General features: G+C 43.5%; 1 protein-coding gene across 4 annotated transcripts in view; it reads right to left on the bottom strand.

The window, feature by feature from the left end:
- Positions 1-1,613: 1,613 nt before the first annotated feature.
- The window catches only part of CLUAP1 (clusterin associated protein 1), a 70,859-nt gene continuing 47,899 nt past the window's right edge, over positions 1,614-24,573 (bottom strand). For 3 of the 4 annotated variants that reach the window (XM_010566996.1, XM_010566997.1, XM_010566998.1), the window contains 3 exons: positions 15,408-15,515; positions 5,014-5,069; positions 1,621-2,135 (listed from right to left, as the gene is read on the bottom strand). In XM_010566996.1, the coding sequence (XP_010565298.1) occupies positions 1,983-2,135; positions 5,014-5,069; positions 15,408-15,515 (317 nt within the window). In that variant the 3' untranslated portion in view covers positions 1,621-1,982. Of the gene's footprint in view, positions 2,136-5,013; positions 5,070-15,407; positions 15,516-24,573 lie in introns of all 4 variants that reach the window. The other variant, XM_010566994.1, reaches the window with a different exon arrangement.

The following is a 24,573-nucleotide window of genomic DNA, read 5'->3' on the forward strand; positions in this document are numbered from 1 at the left end:
CAACCCCAAGCCAGCTCCCGTGCCCTGGAGCTCCAGAAAACAGGGGGTTAACAACAATTTGAAATATATTTAATCTATCTGTCTGGATATGCACATACCTAGCTATACACAAACACTTCTGAGCTGAAAGCTTGAGTGCTCAGAGGCTGCATTTGCACTGGCACTGGGCGGGGGGGGGGGGGGCTGCTAATGGTGCTGCAGCTGCAAGGCAAACCATGGCTACCCTAAAACCTAGCCGGCTGTGCTGAAAGGCTAGGTGGCAGTGCTGCCTGAAGAGGCTCTGGTTCTGTGCACACAAGGTATTAAGTCAGCCTTCCACTGCGGCCTACAATATCGGAAATAACATAGGAAACCGTTAACTCTGAAACTGCAGCCCAGACTTGGAGCCTGGGCCCGATCTCATGGGAAATCTCTCTCACAGATCAGATATATCTCAGCACACAGGGAGGACCAGAACAGATTCCCTATGTAACATGGAAAAACATTTTCAGAACGGGTCCTAAAATCAGGACATTCTCATCCCTTGGGAGAGGGATGTGGAGAACACATGCAGTTTCTCACTTCTCACTGGCTGTCACAGGATACCCCCTAAAGGTTCTGCAGTAGGTGTCCAGCACTAAGAACACTGTCTTTTGCATCTGCTTTCTTTGAAGTGTGGTGCAAAATGCCAATTAATTTTACAGTGTGCAAGGAAGTGCCCTAACTGTCGGCCAGTTTGGCTCAAGCCTGTACAATTGTGTGCATTTCAGCACATCACTGCACCCACATACACCCCGTTACTACACAAAAACTGCACTATATTTACCTGCAAACTTTTGTCCCACCTTGATGTGACATTTCAAGCTCTGAGCTCTGCTGATGGGGAACTACCTTGGGTGTGACGGTTCCACCCTTGGGGCCAGAGATACAGAGAGATAAAAAAGCCCTTGTTTTTTCAAGTAACTCGTGTGTGTTCCTTCCTTCAGCACAATAATGGAGGGGTTGGACCTGACTCTAGACTTCAGATGGGGAGGAAAGCAAAGTACTTTGCTGATGTGAAAAAAGGGAAGGGCAGGAAAACAGCCTGGGCTCTTGTCTGCCCTGATGAACACACACCAAAATGAACTCTTCTAATCAAGCACTGATTTCTGCTCCCGTGAAGACAAATTGTGATGCTAAAGCAGAGTTAAAAGAAAAGAGGCAAGACACTAGACAAGCTCCACCTTTTGCATTCACCTGCATACATTTTCACTGATGGCATCTGTATAACTTGCTGAACAAAAGCCCAACTTTTGGCCCATTTGAGTGCCTAAATCTCAGTCTGCCCCAGAAGTACCAGTATAATTAAAGGGCTAATTTCATATGGATTTAGTTACAGCAGTCTCGCATGGCCACTCTCAGAACGCTCAAGCACAACCCACTGAAGTTTGAGAACAATTCCCACTGACAGCTGAAATACTGAGAGATGCTGCACTGAAGGTGCAGGTATTTGAGGACTCCTTCACTAGTTTCCCACTCCCTTAGTGCAACTGGTGCTGCTCTTTGTGGAGGCAAGCCCTTGATTAAGTAAAGGATATGTTTAGGATAAATAGATTTAAGCCAGATTTAAAATCAATTTAAGTGTGTTCCCAGAGCAGCTTTTCATCCAGTTTTATTAAGCCCCAAAAATATGTTTGGACATAATAAAATGCAGGGAAATCAAGCACATGATGCTCACTGGAGTGTGACTTTTGGCGCTGCAGTGCATGAGGGCCAGTTCTAATGCAATTATGGAAATAACCTCACTCCACATTACTGTGATTCTCATTATGGATAAACTGCTCATGCTTTGAGAGTCACAAGACTGGCAATCCAAGTTTAATTTTCAAGTTTAATGAACATTATTTACCAACTCCTGAATTCATGCTGACAAGTGCTTTTCAGATGGCAGGATATTAGCTCCTGGCTGGTATGGTCTCCAAAGTTTATATTTCAAGATGCCTCCTGGTCCTGCTACTAAGGGGTCAGAAGTCATTATCACTTTCCTCTAGTGGCTCTGGCTTCCTTGCTCGGTGACTGGATTTGCTCAGGGAGATTTCCATGCTGTCGTCTTCCATATCATCCTCTTCCTCATCTTCATCTTCATCCAGGTCAATCTCACTATCCCCCGAGTCCTCCTGCAGGAAAGCAAACAGAATTCATGACTGGTTCAGTTCTCAGATGGCAAGGCATCTCTGCCAGCTCAAAAGTAAAGGATGGTGCTGCTGGCTGATGTTAAGTTGCTCCCTCCCCTGCGGTCTGTGCAATCACACACCTGGGGGCTATGGGGAAGGCTGTTTGTCCACGCTGGTATGGATTCCAGATTTGGACTTGCTCCGGGGAGCAGCAGCAGATTCTGCAAGATGTTTTGTTCCAGCTCAGGCTGCTGTGCTGCTGGCCTTTCAAAATAATGACAGGCCAGAGCTCAGCTGCATCTGGGAGCTAATGGCCCACATGGCTTTCACCAGCAGCTCCCCACTTTGCTAGACAGTGGCTGCTCTGTTCAATTTATTGCAAACCTCCTTCCCCACTTTACAGGGCTGACAAAAATGAACTCCCTGACTTCTGCTGAATCTGTGGTATTAAAAACCTTGCAGGGTGTTTAAATTTAAAGTGATACCTATTGCGAGAGCAAAGAATCAAGGCATAGTGGAAGAAAATAACTGCAGGAGAGAAACCCACCTGTGCTTTGGTGACGATCTTGCGCGTGCCTGGCCGTGCTGGGGCAGATCTCCCCTTGGAGAACCAGAGTGGAAATAACAGCAGAGGCAGAGCAGAAAAAAAAAAGTACAAGAACATAGAAGAAAATATAAAGTAACCAGAATGGGAGCAGGGGATAAGGCAACAAAGATACAGCTCAGGCATCATGTACCACACCAGCAAGTGACAGAGGCTGGGCACAGCTTCTGGCTCTCAGGCAAGCTGAAGCCTGCTCTCTTCTCAACTCCATAAACCGATTAACTCTTTGAGGGGTTCAAATCAGCCTCACTTGTTTCCTTCCCTGATTTCAGACACATAGATGCCTGCAAGAGTAAGCCTCCCAGCCCTGGTGCCTGCTGAGATGCTGTATTAAGAGGGCAGAGCCATGAGACAACCAAAGTGGCTGCAGCTGAGGACAATAAGAGGCTGAAGGCCTCGGCTTTCCACACCTGAATGTGGTAAGGCTGTGCCAACAGGGAGACATGGGAGAAAGCTGTGAACAGAAAAGTCCAAAGGAAGGAGAAATTGCAGAGAATGACTATCCAAAGCTGGCAAGAACATAGTCAAGGACAATCAGGCAGCACCGTGACTGAGGTCACAACATCTTCACCTACAGCACTGGCACTCCTGACCCTACCCAGAAATGTTTCTGAATGCCAACAGCATAAATCATTCCCCAGAAGGCGACAAACAGCCTTAACCACATCCAATCGGGCTGAAGCAAACAGCAGAGCATGGTCGGCAAGTTCCTTTCCAGAGAAAAAGTGACGATGGGCAGAAAGAAAGGCAGCTCGTCCCTTGCCAGCAAGAGACTTAACTCCCTTATCCCTATAGTGCTTCCAGGTCTCTGCAATGAACACTTCATAGCAGTGGTATCTTCTCTCTTCTGGCCCCGCCTGCAGGAGAAATAGTCTGCCCAGAGCTTTGCATGGCTAACCTAGCAGTGTCAGGCAGCCACGGCAAATGGCTTTTGTATGTGGTGGCAAACATTGGGAATTTCCTATTGTTTTTATGTCCTGTTGAGGTGGATTCCCCCATCTGCTTCCCTCCCCCTTCTCCTGGGGACCCTGGAGTCATGCTAGCTCCATTACCCTCTGCTCCCCGAGCCAAGCCAGTGCTTTGTTGCTCCCCCAGCCCCCTGTAATGGGCTTTTGTGAAGGGATTTCTGAAAAGCAAATTCTTTGTTTCAGAGAGGCTTAATTTCTATGCCATGAAGGCAGTGAAAGGCAGGGCAGTACTGAGAGAGATGGATAATCCCCCAGCAGCACAGGGTTTCTTGCTGGCTGCAGAGATGTCTGAACTCCTAGCATGCCGTCTTCATCTAGACAGGCAGCACTGTGTGGGGTGTCTGCTGCACAATGAGACAGAAAGGCTACATCTACACTAGGAATCAACAGACAGCACAGGTTCAAACACAAATTCACAGTCATCGCAGTTTTTAAGTGTTTGTACTATTTCCTAGCACAGTTTTGCCCTGTGCCAACTAGCACTCTCCAAAACAATATTCCAGCATCACCTGGGGAACAGGACAGCCCCACTGCTCCTGCCTGGCAGCTTGGATGCCAGCACCTTTTTGGGATGGTGGGGAGAGCTTACTGTACAGATGCAAATCACATCACAGCAGCTGGCTTCCTAGTACAGATGTAGCCACTTACAAGTGCCCAGAGGCATAGAAAGATTGCCCACATATACCAAAGGCTGAGCACAGCAGTCAGAATAAGTGCCTGCTGTACTAACCTGTGTGTACCTTTTTAGCCACTGTCCGCTCACCAGGTCAACCGTAACCAGATGCAAAGCCAGCAGCCAGGGGACAGCTTTATCTGCAAGGCAGGGATCCCAAGGTGCACAGTTCACAGTTCTGCTCTCATCCCTGTCTCATCGTCTGGAGGACTGAAGGACTGATGCTGTTAGTACAGGCCACTGAGAGGGCTCCAAGGAGCGTGTTTTTAGAGCAACGTAGGGGATGTTGATCCAGGCATCTAACTCCTGCTACACTGCACTGATCCCCTCTTTCCAGCAATCTGCCCCAACAGCTTAACAAAACAGCATTCCTGCAGTCTGTGTGCCACTAGTTATGCACTGCAGGCTGAGGCTAAAGCACAGGGCAGTGCCCAGAGACTCCAAGAGCAAAAGAAAAATAGGAAAATATGTGTCTATGCAGATGAGAGAGCAGTTAGCTGGAGGAAAGGAGAGGAAAAGCAGGCCTGGGGCATGAAGATTCAGCAGGTAAAAAGGTGTTTCTCTAGCTGAAGAGAGGGGCTGTCATTCTAAAGCACTGTCAGAAAAGCTCTACAGGCACATGGGATGGTTACTTACCTCTTCCTCTGTGTCTCCACCTTGCATTGTTCCCACGATACGTGCACCAGCTCTTCCTGCAAGAGCAAAAAGAATCGCAATAAAGCCTGGCTCATGGTTAACACAGAGGGACAAAAAGTTCAGAGTTTACATTTTAGGGGACTAGTCAAATGGCAGTGAGAGGATGAGTGCATGTAAGGTCACCCCCTTCGTTAAGCCTCAGAGCTCAGGAGAAGGTAGAAGAGGGTGACAGTAATTCCAGTCAAGATCGTATTTCCAGACCCACCTTATGCTGGTATGACAGTTCTGACAGGACAAAAGGCAATGGACACATTAAGAAACAGGAAATTCTATCTGCACACAAGAAACCACTTTTTTTTACTGTGAGGGTGGTCAAACACTGGAACAAGGTTGCCAAGAGAAGTTGTGGAGTCTCCATCCATGGAAATATTCAAAACCCAACTGGATGTGGTCCTGGACAACCTGCTCAAACCTCCTGTTTGAGCAGAGAGGTTTGATGAGATGATCTCAAGAGGTCTCTTCCAACATAAACAATTCTGTGAATTGGCATATTCCTTCCTCTGCTTTGGTACACAGAGAACAAAAGCCCATCTCTTCCACATGGTAAGCCTTCTGTCCTTATAGAGCTCACTACACTCGGATCCTTTCTGATATTCCAGTAGGGACTGACATCTCACAGGAATCCTAGGCAGTGCCAAGGCAAAGCTCAAGGATTTCTTGTTGAGAGTTGGATGTGTAAGTCTGAAAAGGAGGGTGGAGATCTCAGGGTTGTGGGGAGTCCACTGAAAAGGGAGAACACACTTGCTCCTTGCTTTGTTACTTTTGGCTATGTAGAGGCCATATGAAATGGCAAAGATGCTAGCATGGTCTCCTTTGCTAAAAGGGAGCCCAGAAGGTGTTGGGAATGGATATAGCAGAGTTGTGACTGGGGAAATTCTGCATGTGGGCTGACTGGGTGACTCAGCCCTGCTTTCTGCAGCCACCAGAAGTCACTCAGCGCCAAGCAGATGCCTATTTAACAGTCCTGCTGTGACCATCACATTTCACCATCTGTGTATCTCCTGTCATCACTAGTTTCCTCTATGCCAAATATGGATTTTTCCAATCTAGACAAAATCTATTTTATTTTTTTTTAGCATGAAAACAAAACAACTTTAAAATATATCCTGTCAAACCTCTTTTGTACCTCCCAAAGTACAAAGAAGACAGGTCCCTTTTGTCCCCTTTGCAAACTGATTTGGATTAGTTGTAGCAAAAAGCTGGCTAACTCAACCAGAAGTCACCAAAAAACCCTTGGTGTGTCAAGGCAGATAATTTAAAGGATCTTACATCTTTTAAATAAAAAGCGGTGTCCTCTATCTGTCTGGTTGCTGATAACACAGGCAGTAGGGAATTAGAAGATTCCTAGACAGAGGATCTCTCTTCAAGCTTTAGAGACATTTGCTCTAATAGACGCTAGACTAAACTATGTAAATTCAGAGATGATTACAACTGACATCATTAGAAGATCACGGAACCACATTTTTGCCCAGCCTACAGATGGCTCCAAGAGTTTAACTGCAATTTTGCTATGTAGAAGGCTCAGCATAAAGTGTTAGATAGGGAATTACTACCTCAAAGAAGAAAGCAGCAGGGAGCTCCTAAAAGCCATTGATAAGACAAAGCTGAGAGAGATCCTGAATATAAAAGAGAATCAGGATATCACATACAGAGAGCTGATGAAATAGGACAGTCCAAAAATGCCAAGGAAAGAGCTTGGAGAATGCCAGCAGAAGGTCTGCAGGATGCTGCTCTTGCATCAGTGGAAACAGTAACTGCTTACATTTGGAGAAAGATGAGAATTGGGTACTGCCCAGACTTTGATCCCTACATCAGTTTAAGCCAGGAGCACCTCTTTGAACTACTGACTGTGGGATCAGCAGCGTTAGCTCCTGTAGCACAACCCTGGGACACTCACAGGAGACACCCCAGGATGCAGAGGGGCTGGAGCTTCAGTTGTGCACTATGCTGTAGACTAAACAGGACAGAAAGCAAATTTTCCACATTGGTAGAAGAGCTTCTGTGACAAAGGTGGGAGCATTACTTTAACTTTCAGACTGTAAACCCCCAAGATTCTGTGTATGGGAGCAAGGAGTGGCAGATGGCCACAGTGCATTTCTGTGGGTGCTGGGGGGGAGGCAGGAAACAGAGGAGTTGTCTGCACTTGACGGGGAGAGCTGGCAGGTACAGGGGTGTTTGTCACTTGAAATTTCCTGGGTTCAATTTAGCTGGACTCAGCTTGCTGCGGCATTAGTGCTGCACCATTCTGGCCGCAGAGGCTCACGCAGCTTCCAAGCGGGTGAGAGCCTGTTATGTTTACTTACAGATAATGTGAATTCAGCTGGGACAGGCTGTACAAAGTGATAATTAGGTAAAACGCTAGTAATGAACAGACTGTAATTCACTGCACCTTTGGATTCAAATCTAATCTCCGTGCATCGCCATGGTTTATAGCCACTGAGCCATCAAAGATCAGAATCCATGATTTTAAGCCTGTGAGCGTTTGTCAATTTTCCTCTGCACGTGATGCTTGCCATTATAGTAACCCATGCAGCTGCCTACAATGGATCCACAGGACTAGAATGATTTACATCTTCTTACCCAGCAGTGGCTATATGTTAACCCTGTGCCTAGGTTGCAACACCTAACCTGAGAGGTTAGGATAACCTACCACAAGGGGAAGGTAGATTTGCAGCTGAAACATTTTGCTCCCAGTTTGAAGATCTGCATTTAGTCTCCAGCTCCTAATGCAAATTCACAGCGTGAGCTCAGATAAGACACCTCCCTTCCCTCTGCATCACCTCCACACACAGAAAATTGGGATAAATCTTTTGCCTGATCTTTCTGATCTTTGTGCCCTTTGGGCACTGTGTTCTTAAGTGTGAGTGTAGCCCTTAGCACAAGGTCCTGATCTCAGCAGCATTTTCTAGGCATTGCCAAAGTACAGTGATTAACTAAGCACACTACAGCTGCTGCCCAGGGTGAGCAGACTTCTATTTATTTCTTACACCTCCATGAAAAGGAAATTTGCTTGGAAGTGAGTGACCTGTCTCCCACCATTTCAGACCTACAACCTCTCCTCCTTCTCCACTAGGTCCATTGTCACAATGGCCACAATACAGGCTGAAAGCATACAAAAACACTTCCTCCCTCCCAGGGAGCACTTAACTTTGCTGACACAAAACATACAGCCAAAGACAGCTCTGTTGGGAGCAGATGCCGAGATGGTGGGAGGAAGCTCTATTTAAAGTTAAGACAAATTAATTTCTGTGAACCCCACAGCCCCTTTTCAGTATTTCCAAACACATTTGATTGCCCCCCTTTCCCCAGCCACATAAGCCTGGTAATAATAGTCCAGCAGCTGCTATATCAGGAAACTAAAGACTTTGCAGACTCTTATCTGGGGGATGGGAATCTGCAGAGATCCATACAGAAATACATGAAAATGAGAAGAGCAGCTGTATCAGCTTTCTCCCTCTGCAGGTTAGTTTCCTCTGAGTACTGGCAGTCAGACCCAGTGGCTCAGAGTGTTGACTGTTTTTTCCCTCCCGCTTGACCTGAAGAGGCAAGGAAGAAGAGACTAATCTGACTCTTCAAAACACTTTTATAAGGTTTACAATTAGGACTTGATTTGATTTACTAGAAAAGTATATTCATTTCAGAAGCACAGTCACAAGGACCCACTGTGTGCCATGCGTACAAAGCCCCAGTCAGAGTAAAATTGCACTTGGTGAGGTTCACAAGGAAGGAATTTATTTTTAAAAGTTCATGGAGAGCAATACCAGTTTGGTAGAGTCCTCTGAGGTGCTCTGAGAGCAGATGCAGTTGTGAAATTTTTCCCTTTGACTTCATACATTATAAAACAGCTGGAGAACTTGAATCCTGCTAATGCACAGCCAAATACCTTCCCACCAGACGCATTCTTTACGCCTCAGCCTTCTCCCTCTGCCACCACCACGGTATGTGCGAAATCCAGACCCACTCATCTCCTCACTTTCACAGACTCTGAATCAAGGCAAACACATGCAACGAGATACCTGCAAACACCAGGGTTCATGAAGAACCATCAGGAAGAGAGCAGCCTGGCCAGGTTAGAAGAGATTTTTGTTTCTGTTCACAGAACTCTGTACTTCTTGTTAACTGCCAAGAAATCAGGCAGGGATTTTCAAAGGAGCTCTGGGGTTACAAACAATAATCACAAATCCCACACAGAAAGGAAAGGTAAGAAGAGTTCAGTGCCCAGCAGAGACTGTCGCACAGCTGCTGTTCGTATCTGACTCATCTCTGCCCACTTCATGCCACATCAGGTCTGTAGCTCTCCCTTCTGTGCAGACATCAAAATCTATTTTGGCCTCTGAAAGCATGAGATGCAAAGCACCTGCAAGCCCCACTGAGTATGTGAACTGCAGATTCCTGGTATTTTTGAGATTCGGGCCTTGCCATGCTGGAACTCCTGGGACATCAGGAGGACACTGACAGTTTCTTGAGTATGCGGCTGAAGGTTGCATGTGCAACACCCTTGACAAATCCTCCTTAGTGGCACTTCAGTTATCAAGTGCAGCATGACTTGGAGCAAGAAATTTTCTACTTTTTTTTTTTTTTTCCAAAAACACAAGCTTTAGGTACTCTGACTGCAGCAGTGTGGAGACCCTGATCACTGTTCAGAAACCCTTAAGAAACAGATTGACTAGGGGGAATGACTTGGGAACAGTAAAGAGGGAGACCACATCCTGCACTCAGCTGCATGCCAGTAAGAGGTAGCTGTCCCTACAGATGAAGCTGAGAGATCAGGGATGGGATCATACAGCATTTGAATGATGCCTAGACAACTGAGTGGGCTTCAGCATGTTTTTCTTATCGAGACTTATTTCTACAACAGAGAAGAATGCAACATTTTGAGAAAACCTGCAGATTTGTTATCATCTTGTATTTGTAAAGATAAATGCACTTGCATACATTTCTTGGTCTTGGACCCAGAGATGTACTTTCCTTTAGGAACCAGAGAGAAGGGAAGAAATGGACTAGTTATTTAACATGTGTTTTTAAAAATTAGGCAGGTGACAGCCACAGGAACTCAATGTGAACAAGACATCCAACAAGGAGCAGGCAGGTGTTGCACATTCCTAATTGAAACCCTCCACTTCCCTGCATATTGATAACACACCTGTGGGTTCTACACACCTGGGGAGGTTAGAGGGAAGGAAAACATTCTAGAAATTCAGTAGCAGGAATCTGAACATGGCCACAAGCTGGAGAGAGAATTTCCACAAGTGGAGCCTGGCCATTTCCACTGAGAACAGGACTTTCCTACTTTTCAGCTTGTATGCTGTATGGAGGCATTTGGAAACAGGACTGTGTAGGCTCACCTGAGAAGATTTCTTGCTACTATGTCAAAACTCCCACTCTCCCTACAGGACTGAAAAAAATGAGGGCTAATTCAGCCTCCACAGCCTTCCCCCCAGCATACAGAGGACCTTTAGCCCTTTCCAAATGTCTGCTAGCCAGTTCCTACTTAATAATCACAAGCGCAAGTTTAAGAAGAAAACCAAGACAGGGAGGCTAAACATCGTCATCTCAAAACACTGTGTGTCTGCCACAGCATCATCAGCATGCTTTGGATATGTGCTGCTCTGTGTGCACTGCCTCTGTGAGATGCATCTGTACAGGACTGGGGATCCTGTAAGCCTGGCTACAGCATGGGAACAGCTGGCGCTGGCAAGCCAGCCCGTGTCCACCGAGACACAGGACCATGCTCTCTGTCTGCCCCTGAACTCATCTCCAGTTTGGTTGTCACATACTTGGTTCCACTTCTTCCAATGAGGTTCACTTTGTTTTCTTAATAAAACCCCTTTATTCTCATCTGCTGCATTCAGACACATGTTTCTTCTTGCTGTGTTAAACAGTGCAGGTTTTTGGAGGCATTCGGTAGCAAGTACACTTGCTAACCTGGCTGCCAGCACATAATTACCACATTGATCCTCTGGGTCAGTTCTGCAAAGGTAAGAGGCTCCAAGAGAGCTACTCTCTCACTGTTTGACTTTGGACTGACTGTTTGCTGAAAAACATTCAGAGTTTTATAAAGCTGTCTTCTTACAATAAAGACCAAATGGGGCTGAAGTTCCTACTGTCTCGGTAGTAAAATGGTCTCTGTGGTCCGAACAGGACAAACCCGCCCCTTAACACCAACATTACAGAAGGAAACATAAGAGCTAAAGCATTGGGATAATTGGTTTACAGGAGCTGAAAGATCCTGGCAGCGTGGAATAGAGGGTGATTTTCTGTAGACAGGCACAGTCCCACAGTTCTGCAAGCATGGATCATTTCTGCTTCAGTCAGTAGCATTTCCACTGCCCACCTTGCTCCAAGCACAGTGTGTGTCAGTCTGCCATGGCCTACCCAACCAGCCAGTGCTATTGCTGGGAAGAGGGGAGATCCTGAATTTGCTCATGATTCCAAAATGCATTTCAGAACTCTGGTCCAAATGAGACTGCAAAGATGGATCTGCACATGTAAACACAACATTGCTTCAAAATCTGACCCTTTTGATAGCATGGATGCAAAAAATCCACTTTAGTTCAAGAAGAAACAGCAAAGGTTCTTAGAAAAAAAAACCCCACCATCTACTGAGGGTTAGACTAAATTCATAGAAACCACATCCAGCTCAGGAAATCCTGATGAAGGTTGAAACAGTTTGAGAACAAGAGGGAACCTGATGGAAGTTCCTACACTCTTCCCATGCATTTTCTTTCAGCCAGTGCTGGAGACAGAAGACCAGGCTAGACAGACCTCATGCCTGACCTGGCATGGCAGCTTCTACATTCCTAGGACAAGGCTTTGCATTCTTCACCCTGATGTCCACCCCACCTGCATGTGAGCAACCATCCTCCTGCAAACTACTGGTCTATGGCCTCTTTCAGGCAAGAGGTTTCTCTACACTGCAGACCACTAAGACCTTCAACATTGCAAGAATTTTTCTTTGGCTCTCTGACAAAACAAGAGTCTTATTCCAAACGCCATCACTAACTCACGGTTTGACCTCAGGACAGTCCATGTATCTATTTTATTTGTTTAACAGCCTCACTTATCTATTGCCAGAGAAAATAAAAGTGGATGTGAATTTTTACTCACATTGACAATGTTAAAATTGAAAGTTATAGATGATAAATCAATGTATTCTCTAAGTTACAAAAGCAAATGATTAGTGACACATGGATTTATAAAAATAAGCCCCATCATGGAGGAGACTTGCCTGTAATTGTGATATTGTGATAACAAAACAGGTTGTAGTTTCACAAACCCAGTAAGCCAGCATCTGTCAGTTTGGTGACCATCCTCCCAGCCATTTATTCTCACCCCCATGCCTGCTCCCTCCTTGTACAGAAACCTTCCTGGCTTCCTAAAGCTGGGTTTGCTGTATTGTTGAACCAAAAGCATTGAACTCAATGGAGATATAAGCTCCATAGCACATTACAGCTTCCTTCTTACGCCGCTACTGCCTATTCCTCTTTGTACACGGGAAATAAGGGATCGATTTGTCTCTGTATGACAAGAGCTAGCAGCCTGTTGTGTGTCCCCCAGCTAACACTCTTTTCTGCTCCACGGGAGACTAAATCCTATACCTTCAAGTCTTTTAATTGGCTGAAAGAATAAAACCAGGAGCAATATTGTCAAAGTTGCATTTAGTTTGAATTTTGCTGCATCTAGACAAACCTGATGAAAGGACTCTTGAGGGTGAAAGTGTGTTGATTTTTCTCAATTATACCAAGTGGCCTAATAAGAGAGATTATCTCTCCCTGACAATCTTGCCTCTGTAATGGCAAAACACACTGGAATACCTGCCCACCTATTACAGACAGAGGGAGGAAGTCTTATCTTGCATTACTAATAATCTGGAAATTAGAGACGTAAAACTGAATCACAGCAACTACAGGAGCTGACCACAGTGGACTACTTCTCCTTAGTTTGAGAGCAAACATGGGTCAGAAGCACTACCATGTAAGAAGACACAAAGCGTCAAAAGAAAGTGATTGAAATATCTTGAATTGAGTCAAGGAAAAAAGCAGTAATTAATACAAATAATGTTCTTGTTATGCTGCCTTAATAATTAGCTGTATTTTAAATGCAAACTACCTGTGCTGAAGAACATGTACAGATTCTTGGTGTGTTTAATGACAAGTAGCCAGTGACTGTTCAGGCCTGATTTTCTAAGGAAGCTGACACACCTGACATTAATCTCAGGTGTTGACATGTCTCCAGCACTTCAGTTGGTGAGGGTCACACAGTCAAACATACAACCTCACTATCGATGAGGGACCTGGACCAAAGGGGCCCGTTTACACAGATGGGGAGGTGCAGATTTGAGCCTGTTCTGAAAGCAGAACTGTTTGTCACGTAAGCGTGTACTCTGGATCAGGCTGGAGCTCCCGAAGGAAAGCTTTGGCCTGACTGGTATGTCTTGATACAGTCCAAGCTTTTGTTCCTATGTTTTGGACAGATAAGAATGGGCAGGACTAAGCGAGCTCACTCTAACACCAGCAGCAGAGATATCCCAAGGTTGAGTTTTCCTAAACAAAAAGTGTAGACATTTTGAACCAAAGCCAGTGGTACGGACAGAGAGCCTGCTGTTAATCTCACAGTGTAGCTACAGGTAGAGCAACTGGGTGACTTGCCCAAGATGATGATGAGTAACCTCAGCAAAGCAGAAAAGTGAGCCTGCAATCCTTCCCTTAGGAGTCTACCAATGTTTGTATCCATCTCTGCTAGCAGAGATTGCACTGGAGCACTGTAGGACTGAAGTGTTGTGAGTTACAATGAGGGAATACAACCTTACTCCTTCTGCAGGGCCTGTAGGAAAGGCATTTCAGGAGCCATTTAACATGCCCAGAGCTGCTTCAGTAGTTCATAGCAGGTGAGAGGCAAAAATTGGATGGAGAGCTAAGGGAGGCTTCCAATGTACGCAGAGGTAAGGAGAGTAAAGATTGGGATAGCGATTGTGTAGTCAGCAAACAGCATACTCGGAGTATGCAGAAGTCAGAGGATAATTATCTGCCAGAAGTAGTTTACCAAACACTAGGAAGAGACCTACAAAAGCATAGAAAGCAATCTAAACAGCACAGCAGAGAAAACATCTCAGGGATTTGAACTGCTTGCTTTAAGTCTGACAAGCTGAGTCTCCAGTAAGTGTAATTAATGATAAAAAAGCTCTTCCTAGAAGAAAATTCGACTTGCAACAAAATCTACAATTTTTATACTAAAGCCTTTTGTTCTTAAAACTGATATTAAGAGCTGACTCTGGCTACAGCCAGTATCCATATTGCTAGTTTATGATGTCCTCTGAGATGAGGCATCACAGACAAAGTCACCTCCAAAGCTCTAAAAACTGTGTACAAACCTTTCCTTGAGAAACTGCAGTGTAAAAATCCTTATTGAATGTTAGCATTTCTAGCACTTATCAAGAATTTTCAAGTTTTATGAAAAACAGAGGAACTGAGGATAAGAATGCTTGAATTATATTGACTTGAGAACTTCAGCTTCTTGCTCTGGTCTCAGTCAGAGAGGGGAGAGCAGAATTCAACTCAGAAAAAACCACATATTTGCAGTTTATCTATGTAACAGGTTCCAGCGGAAGTAGTGGCACATGAAACTACCCATACAGGCACTTCATCCAGATCCCAGAGAGGCTTTTGCTGATGGTCAGAATCACTCACTGCTAACAAGAACACCAAGGAGAACTAACCTGATTTTCTGGTTTCGTTTTGCTTGACTATAGACTAAGCAGAACGTTTCTTTTTTCCACCTAAGTGATACACAGACCCTCAGACAGTAACTTCTCTGAGTTGCTTCTGACCAGGGCCCTTGTGGAATCAGCAGCCAGAGGCTGCAGTTCCACTCCACATAAACAGCAGCAGAAGCCAGACGTCCTTCCCTGAAAGAAGTAACTCAGGTGTGTTGCATCAGTGACTGTGTCAGTGCAGGTGGCTTTACGGACTCACTAAAGGTCTCCTTTTGAAGAAGACTCTACTAGAATGAGTGTCAACAGCTAAAGGGAAATAAATGCTTTGCAATGAGGAATGGTATTACTTTTCTAAGGCTTTGTATAAAGCTACTTCAAGAATCTGTAAGGCAATACCAAGGAAAAGTTTTTCTCACATGGTACTTTTTTCAGTAAATAATCCTTAATTTCCTCCCCTGAAAGCACTATGTTTTCTCCACAAGACACTGTCCTCTTACAGCTCATGAGAACTGAGCAGTGCCAATCTCCTTGAACAATAACAGGGTCTTCTTAAATTTAAAGTCACTCAGATAATTCCAGCATATCCTTCTAAATAAAAGCAACTAAGGAAAGGTTAAGATACCTTGCAGTAGTGTTTCTGTGGTGGTGCGCTGCTTCATGATCTGCCTGTCTTCCACTTCATTATCGGATCCTTCATCCTCTTGAATCTCTACATCGGAATCATCATTATCTGGTTAAAACAAAAACAGTTGATAAATATCACTCAAACTAACCCATAACTCAGAATAGCAGTTGGACACAAGAGATGCTAGCAGACTCTACCTTTGATCAAGTCCAAGATTAATTAAAAATACAGTTGCAAACAGAGCATTGGCTCTACTGATGAGCACAGGAGAACAGCCAACACCCACATCCTAAGGAAAGCATCCTTCTACACAGAAGTGCCAAAGAAGCATACAATATAAACAACTGTCTTGGGACAATCCTCAGATTGTACCATAAAGGTGCTGTTCTAAATACGCTCTCTGGGTGTGAAGCATATGTACAGTTTGAAGGTGCTATTTCAGCAATTGATTTAAAGATGAAAAATCTTTTAAAAGCATTTGGAAAGTGTGGGCTTATTAATACATCTCCTAGTCTTTTACCCTGACATAAGCAATATCAAAACCCATCTCCTTAGGCTCTTTTGCCTTTCCTAGGTTAGAAAAGCACAGTGAGACACCCCCAGATAAACAAAAGCAGTTACAACCAAACCCAAGATGCCTAGAGAGACAGGAAAGCTTCCCAAAATGCAGGAACTTCTTCAAATTTTTTCATAATCTGCCTTTGCTTTCTTCTTCCTATCCAAACTAAAGCCTACTTAGACCCTTACTCCCAGTTCTCCAGCCACCAAATTGAAACAAACCTAAAGGACTGAGATTAAATTGTCCTTCAGATGTTTGAAAGGATGACAGAAGTCTTCAGCTACTTAAAAGTGCCTGCAAAGAAAAGGGTAGACTGTTCTCCATGTCAGCTGTACAAGTTCTACCTTAAGGTTCACATGGTCAACCAAACTGGCTCTTCTCTGAGCCTGTTCTGAAGTAAAACAGCAGGTGGAAAGTTGGTGCAGAAGTGTGTGGAGAGTTTGGAGCAGGCTCTGCTCCATTTCAGTCTCCTTCTATCCCATGAGCTTCTTCCCCTCTCTCCTCGTTCATGCCAGCCTGCTTCTGTAAGCTCCTTGGCTCACTAAGACCAAGTTCTGCTTTCCAGCTACTGCCCAGTTATGATTATTTACTTCCCTCTTCAAACATTCAACCAATGAGGCAGATCCTCAGCTCCTATCATCTTAGGAACTCTTCTCACTTGTGTAGAGAGGAGCCCTATACATCAGCTGATCCTACAGCTCAGAGCTGATGCTGTGTGGTGGCCTGCCTGCAGGAGCTTGTGGAATTAGCCATGCTACGACAAATCCAAGAGGACACCGTGTGAGGTCAGCACCCAGCACAGCAACAATAGGTGTTAATTATTTAGAGAAAATAGGCAATTCTTTCTCAGGTACATTTAATTACACACATCTGAGCTGAAAATGGAAATAACTACTTTAATTATGATTAGTAATGAGCTGACACATCTTTGCAATATTTAATTATCAGACAATACACAAATATTAGACATTTTTCCATAATCTTTTTCATTGCAATATTAAGTTAATGACAAAATATAATGGCAAGGGATATATTTGATACCCTGGTAAGATTATGAGGCTCCAGCAATGTTAGCTACAATTTCTATTTGTGTTGCACTTTCTTCTTTGGCAAGTGAAGGAATCACTCACCGCTGCGTGACCTGCATAGTGTTTCTGTTTACCTGGTATTCAGGAAAGCGAGGTTTTGTCAGCCCTTGCCCAGGCAGACTCCTTAGGAAGAACCACGTGGAGTGTAAATAAAGGATTCAGGTTCGTGCTCTGTATGTTAAAGAACGAGACTATCTCATCTGTGATGGCTCTCACTGCTATTACTAAACTGCCCTCATTCTTATTTTGTGGGGTTTCTTTTTTTCTTCCTTCTTTTCTTCTTTTTTTTTTTTTTTTTTTTGAGCAGCAATTCCTCCCTTTCAGATTTTGTCATTTGTGCTCCTCCTGTTCTGCAGCACCACTGGCCAGAACTGAGGATGGCACAGAGAGCCCTTACAATTACTTTGCCAAACCACTTCAATTTCATCCCCATTAGCACTTTCTGCTTCTCGCTGGGATCTCCTGAGCATGAGCTGCCAGCTAAGATGGGGACTAATGGAGCCAGCGCTCTCCGCTGACAACCCAAAGTGGCAAACCCAGCTAAAACCACTTTGGGGACAGGACTTACAGCAGAGAGGCACAGCGATGCAGTTCTGCTCTGGTTGCAGGCACGGGTGTAATAACATGGGGCTTAAATTTTACATTTTGCTTTTCTGGAAAACTTTTTTTTTTTTTTTTTTTTAAACCTTTTGTGGTAACAGACTCTCAGATATAACATGTAAAATATATTTCCCTTGGGACAAAGCAGTGGCAAGAAGATGAGAACAGAAATGAATCTGCCATCTTCCTTCCACTGTACATAGAAGTGCTCTTTCCTAACCACACTGATGGCTTAACGCTCTCCTGAACCACGTGAACCCTTCTAGCTCCCTGTAGCACACTCCTGGGCACTCCAGCCATTTCTGACCCATTTCAACTTGCAAAAAGGAAGCTCATTTCATCATATAATTCCCCACAGTATCTTTCTGTTGGAAAGCGGGACTTGCAGGAAGATCCCATGGTGAGTAAGTGCCTTGCAATAGAAGTGATACCTACGGTGGTGAGGGAATCAGTGGCTGGAGGGCCCCAAGCTGCTGCTTTATGAAAGGAAATGGTTTAAAAACAGCTGGTTTTCTCCCTCACCCAGCCCTTTTCTTCTTTCCCTCAGGTTCTCTGCTATTCTCGATCCCCTCTTTCTCACACTATTTCTTTTATCCTTCTCCCCCACTACCTCAGATGTTGTAACCCTCGCCTGCCAGTGATGAAGTAGCAGTTTTCTGCTGTTCAGCCCACGTGCGGATGCCACAGAGTACCTCTGGCAAGCCCCAGAAAAGCATGCCTTGTGCCCCAGCTCTACACCTCTTGTCTTTCAAAGCACGTTCAGCAAGCCAAACCAGTAGTAACTGCACGCCTAGCTTTCCTTTACACCTTTAAAAATCCTGGATTACCTTTCAATACAAATGAAGAGAAGATTCATCAGGTGAATTATCAGCATATAAGCATAGTGCATCACTTTTTCTACCAAGTTGTGACTTTGAAACAAATCTTGTTACAGATCTACGATGAGAGTTTGGATATTCTTTGAATAGTCTAGCTGGAATTCTGATGCACCGCCAACACAAAGCATCACTATAGTGAACATAGGCTGGAGAATCAGAAAAGTGGCAGCTGCAAATGCAAATTCAGCAACAGTAAAATTTCTGCCCCCAAGCCTCCTGCCCACCACTTGGAAAGACATCGAGCCCCTATTTCCCTTAAAAAAAAAAAAAAAAAAAAGTATTGCTCTAATCCAGCTCAATGGCTGCTATCACCAAGCTTGGCTCTGTCCAGTATACAATCCCAGTTATCATCAGCTAAGCAGAATCATGCTGAGCCAAAATCCCAAGGACATAGAAGCAGAGCACAATGCTGAAATTTTATTTAAATACACAAGATAAAGACAAGCTGAGTACAGGCTTCTTAGCAGGATTAAATGGCAGACTAGTCCAATGCTGTGTGTGATCTGTCCTAGCTAGAGCACTACAGGGTTCAACCATCCTATATCCCCCATTGTACATGCCCAGTGTGTCCAGTTTTCAACAAAATATTCTTGGTATTCATAAAAAGGTGACAATTTAGAAAGTTTAATTTAACAACATATAGAAAGAAACTACTTGTTGCCCTAGGAGAAGTCACAACCACATCTCTGTGATACTGCCTAACAGATATTACAATGCATCAATTCCAGGGAGACAAGGCACATTCTTTATGGAGAAAATGTAGATTTTTCTTAGTATCAGCATAATGTAACAAAGATAATAAAGCATACTACTACAAATTCCCACGTACTAGTACATGGAGTACAGAACACATTCTAATGGGCCTGGCTTATGAGATTTGCATGGGTTTACGTGAAGATTATTTGACTTTTCACAACAAACCGCTATTCAGCAATCCACGTGCCCAAATTTAGGCCAATGCTGGCAGCTTACTGGAGTTGAAGGCTGGTATTTTAACAAGCTCCTGTATTTTTACTATGAAAAGGTAATGAACAGAACAACTCTATAAACTGTGTTTGGCCCATTTCCCCGCTGCTGTGATTTACTCTACTGCACGGAGAATACTGGCAAAATACCAGACTACCTGAGAGAGAATATACCGGGATTTTAAACTCTGCTTGCCTTACATTTCAATTTCATAAAGGTGGGTTTCAGTCAACTAAATTAGTTCCATTTAAAGCAGTCCAGCCACAAAAAGTACATCCTGGTTACAACTGAAAAACACTGCTCTCGGAAGATGCATTATTTTTTCCAAAGCACAGCTACTGTTTCCAGAAAAAGCCAGAGCAGATACCTGGACCAATAATACTGTATTTAAATGATTTAATTTTTGGTAGTTTGCAATGCTTGAAGGAAAACCAGCATGATTTAATAACTTACCAGTGATTTCATTACAGATTTGTTAGTTTGCATAAATATTCAAGTAAATGTATCCAACTGTAAAATAAGAAGGTACTGTGGTGAAGATAATGAGCACAAAGGACATTGTTTATTGATATGCTTTAGAATTAGATGTAAGTGTTGTTTAGCATGTTCAATTTCATAATAAAAATCACTGCTTTGAAAACACAGGCACTGGCTCCACAGCAATTACTGGATTCAGCAGGATGTTGATTTTGGTGAAAAAACATAAGGAGAAAAATCAAGTGGGCAACTGACAGCCACTTGATCCAAAATAAAATCCATTTAATAAATAGCATGACATTTTGGAACAGGAAAAAAAAGGGGGGGGGGGGAGGGATTGGGATTTTAATGTGACCAAAGGGAGAGTGAAGTTCAGGGCCCACTTGAAAGCCTCAGTTCTACCAAATCCATACTCTTGTCTCACCAAACTCAAGAGCATCAGGCTGCGTATCAGCCTGAACACTTATGTATTAGCAGGTCTGCAATTTGAACAGAAAGAAGTGCTTTGATATATAAATATCAGTAGGGAACATCCTCTGTCCTTAGCACAAAACTGAGATCTTTTGTCTGACCTCTAAGAAAAATTCATCCTGGTACTGAGAGCTACTGATCAAGGTCCGGACACTTGCGGCTCCTACTAACTTCAGCAGAAAGCTTGGATGTTCAGACCTGCATATACTAAAACTGGGCAATAACATACCAACAAATACCAACCAGCAGGTTGCAGAGGTAGGTTTAAGTGCACTTGCTTACCTTGCTTCGTCATTTTAAAATGCTCTATTGCTACAGTATCCAAACTCACATTTTTAATAGTAAGGATGATTAACTGCTAGCCAGGGAAAGCAATAGGTCTCTGTCACTTGAAATAATTAAAAATAACTCTCGATGACAAGCTCCATTTAAACTGGGATTTGTGGACTTGGCACAGGAATAAGTAGCTAAGTTATTTTTTGGCCCATTTTATAGAGAGGTCATATTCAGTGACCATAACTATTTCTAATGATCTTAGAAGCCAAGAATCCATCAAAGCACTATTAAATTAGAACATGAATTTGCAATTATTTAACAAGCAAAACACAAGACTATTGTGGACAAGTTCCAAATGTTTGTTACAGGAAGATGGATGGTTTGAGCATCCTGCTGGTGACAGTGCTGAGCATTAGCAACATCATCCAGGCATCTCGCCCTTGTGGGATTTACCCAGCGACTCACTACTACACTTCAAATGCTGCAATTGTTGCAATGGGGCTTTTTGTTTATCTGCTGTCAGATTTTAAAGCATCAGTTCTGGAGTAGAAAGGGTACAATACATTCAGCATAGCACCAAACCACAACAGCGTCATGAGATTTGCTATCCAAAGCACAACATCTATTTGCTCTGTTTAATTGAGCAAGACAATAGAGCTAAGCACATTTTGCTTGGCTCAGCGAGTAGAACTGGCCAAGGAAACACTTTGGCTGTGTATCGAGCAGAACTGAAGCTCTCCAGGAGCATGAGTTAATCCTGTTGCTATTGCTGAACAGTGCTGAAGTAGTGCAAATTTCAAAATGCTGTGTAACAGGGATGTTTATTCGTTCTACAGACCAAGCAAGAGTATACAGGGAGGGCTGACTGCAGCAGCCCACCAGAAAGTGGTACAGTCAATGAAAAATGCAGTTTTACAGCAAATACTTTTGCAAACTGATATCAAATCCTGGGCATAGCGTTACCCAAAAGAAATACAGGAAACATTTTGAAAAATTAAAAGGGTTTATATTTCCAAAACAAAGTATTTTACCTTTTTTAAACTACAGTTTATATAGTATGCTTTGAATGTGACAAAAAAAAAATCTTAAAAAGAAACAATGTGAGGAAATGCATGTGAAAAAGAGAAGGATAGCTCGGTAAATGTAATAAGATGAGTAGTCTGAAAAACTGTTTCAGTCTAGAAACATTTCCACTTGTTACTTTTTGCTCAGCAAACATGATTTTTCAACCTTGGATGAACCTGAAAAAACCATCTTGAATTTCTGCTGCGTTCAGTGACCTTCCTAGCCCTCTCCATTATCAGAGCAACTCTTCACACAGCTATACCTGACAATAGTTCTATCAACAGCCTTCACAGTCCTCATCCGAGCAGTGCGTAATACAATGTTTTAAGAGTCACTGTTCCATTAACCACAAGGAAACCAAGCCCTGAGTTTCAGTCAATTGGCATTTGTTACTTTGCACCAACCTTGGATGTGCCACAAGGGCAGCAGGTTGTGTGAAAAACGCCACATTGTATATTGGTTTCTCTAAAGGCATGTGAAATAAAGATTTCAACAATAACAGCAGTTTACTTACCACCCATCACAAAAAAACATTTCTATACTGCTGCAAATACTGAATTGCATGTATTTTCGTCATGTAAATAATACTCAAAGCCTGATCTGTATCTAGAGTTCAACATCTTTAATAATTTAAGAATGGGTTTTCATATAACTTAGTGTTAGCTTTTCTTTTTTTTTTTTTAGTGCAGTGGTTTTATGGGGATGCTCTGTCAGAAATAAAAGATGATTTGCAATGTATGCAAGCAAAAGCAAAAAAGAACCAGGCTGTTTCTGAATTACAGTAAATATTTTTGCAAATTTTATGCGAGTACCACGACATAACCACAAGCTTTCTATATTCTTAACACAGACTGGTACAATTCAACCTACATTCCACAGCTCTTCTTTACAATAAACATTATTTAGGTTTCTCTGGTGTTAGTTCAGCCTGGAGCTGTCCAGAACTCCTGCAACTTCTGCTGTAGAGAAATGAACTGTTAATTTGCAACCCTTCTTACCCAATTAACAGGAGATAAGGTCAAAGGATCCAGACAATAAGAGAACTGCATCAATTACAAAGGTACGTAAAGGTAAGAGTCCTTACGGGGCAGAATGGATGCTGACTTTTATCACTTAATGGCAACAAATTTATCACCAGATTCCAGCCTATGCTGTTAGAAGAGCTTCATTAAGTGTTTTGCAGCTTTCAGGGGCAAAGCGTAATGCGAGTTAGAAAACCTTTCCTTTTCCTTGCAGGAGATACTGGCCCTGGGCTAGTCCTCTGTGTAGGAAAGCAACGAATCTGTTCAAATGAAGCTCACTCCTTCACCCCAGGCCTTGAAGGTTCAGCCAGAGAGTCTTAGGATACTGGGACACATTAGGCCAGCCTGCCTATCCTCCACTGAGTGGAGCTGCAAGGGGAAGAAGCTAATTCCTTCATCTCCAGAACCCACTGCAGGGGCAAGACCAAGTCAGAGCAGGTCTTACTTTAACAGTCCTGCAAGCAGGCACAACGTATTTGTTGGTGTGAAGGTCCAGGCAGCAAAGTCCTGAGTTTTTTGACAAACTGAAGATGGAAGACAACTTAGGATAAAAGCACTTCACTTTATGTGGGGGGCATTACTTAAAAATGCAAGTGGAATAAGTGAGTATTTTTTTCCTCCCAAAAACCTACGTTAGATGTTTCTGATGGTGAAGAAAAGCCCTTCTTTAATCTTCCTTGTGTCTGCCTCATTAACAGGGCACATCCTATCTTAGAAGGAGGATGTAGCATGCAGAGTCTCCAAACATAGGTGAAAGAAGGTTTAAGTGCTCCTGCCTGTAGCACTTTACATCATGTCCCCACAATACACACAATGCTCACAGTACTCGTTGATAAAATCACTAACCGTCAGACCAAGGTTGTAGGGCTCTTGGGAATCCTCTACAGCAGAAACTCCATCCCTTATCCCACTTCCTATTTCTAGTGTGAATTTCACAATTAACCTTTCGGCGGGGGAGGGGGGCAGAGGGGCAGTGTTGGGCAGGCAAAGCTGTTCAGTGATGCTGCACGATTCTCCTGCTGTTTGTTTCCTCTTGTGCAAAATATGTATTTTTCTTGTGACTAGGATCCTGGGATTAACATAACGGTTCTGTAAACATATCCCTAATAGGGCACTATGCCATTTAACACATTGACCTCTGCATTCTCTTACCAAAGCAAATCTCTTGGTTTTGAATTGTATAAAGGGCATCATAATGATGAGGGGAGGGGAGGAGAGTGGGGTCTGATCTAATGGGAAAGCGCAGCTTGGTACCTGATCATTACATGTTAGCAAACCGTGGTCTCAGAGAGCTTTACAACATTCAGTAAATTAACCTTACAGCATCCAGTAATGAAGCCGTGCTCCATGCTCGTGACTGGGGAAACAGCCTCCAAGAGCCAAATTTATTGTCTCAGTTACACCTCTGCAACTCTACAGACTTCCACACTGTGTGCAGATAAAGGCAGACTGTTGCTGACAAAGATGACTTGATTTTCCAAGGTTATGGGACAGTCAATAAATGAGCCAGCACTGAAAACCAGGATCCCGGTGCTCTTATCACTAGAATATATACGAATTATGACAATTAAGTACTTGAATAAAGATGTATTATGGTAATATTTTTAGGTCATTAAAAGTCATAGACGTATGTTCTCAGGTGGCAGTTAAATCACTCACTAAAAGGCAAGGTTCATATTATTTCAGAGATGCAAAATGACAGAATAATTTTCCAAGTGAAAATCCACAGACAAGGAGAAAGCAGGTCAGCAAATTTTCACA

The sequence above is a fragment of the Haliaeetus leucocephalus genome, unplaced genomic scaffold, assembly GCF_000737465.1.
Source record: "Haliaeetus leucocephalus isolate CR32 unplaced genomic scaffold, Haliaeetus_leucocephalus-4.0 Scaffold224, whole genome shotgun sequence".
Classification (NCBI taxonomy): domain Eukaryota; kingdom Metazoa; phylum Chordata; class Aves; order Accipitriformes; family Accipitridae; genus Haliaeetus; species Haliaeetus leucocephalus.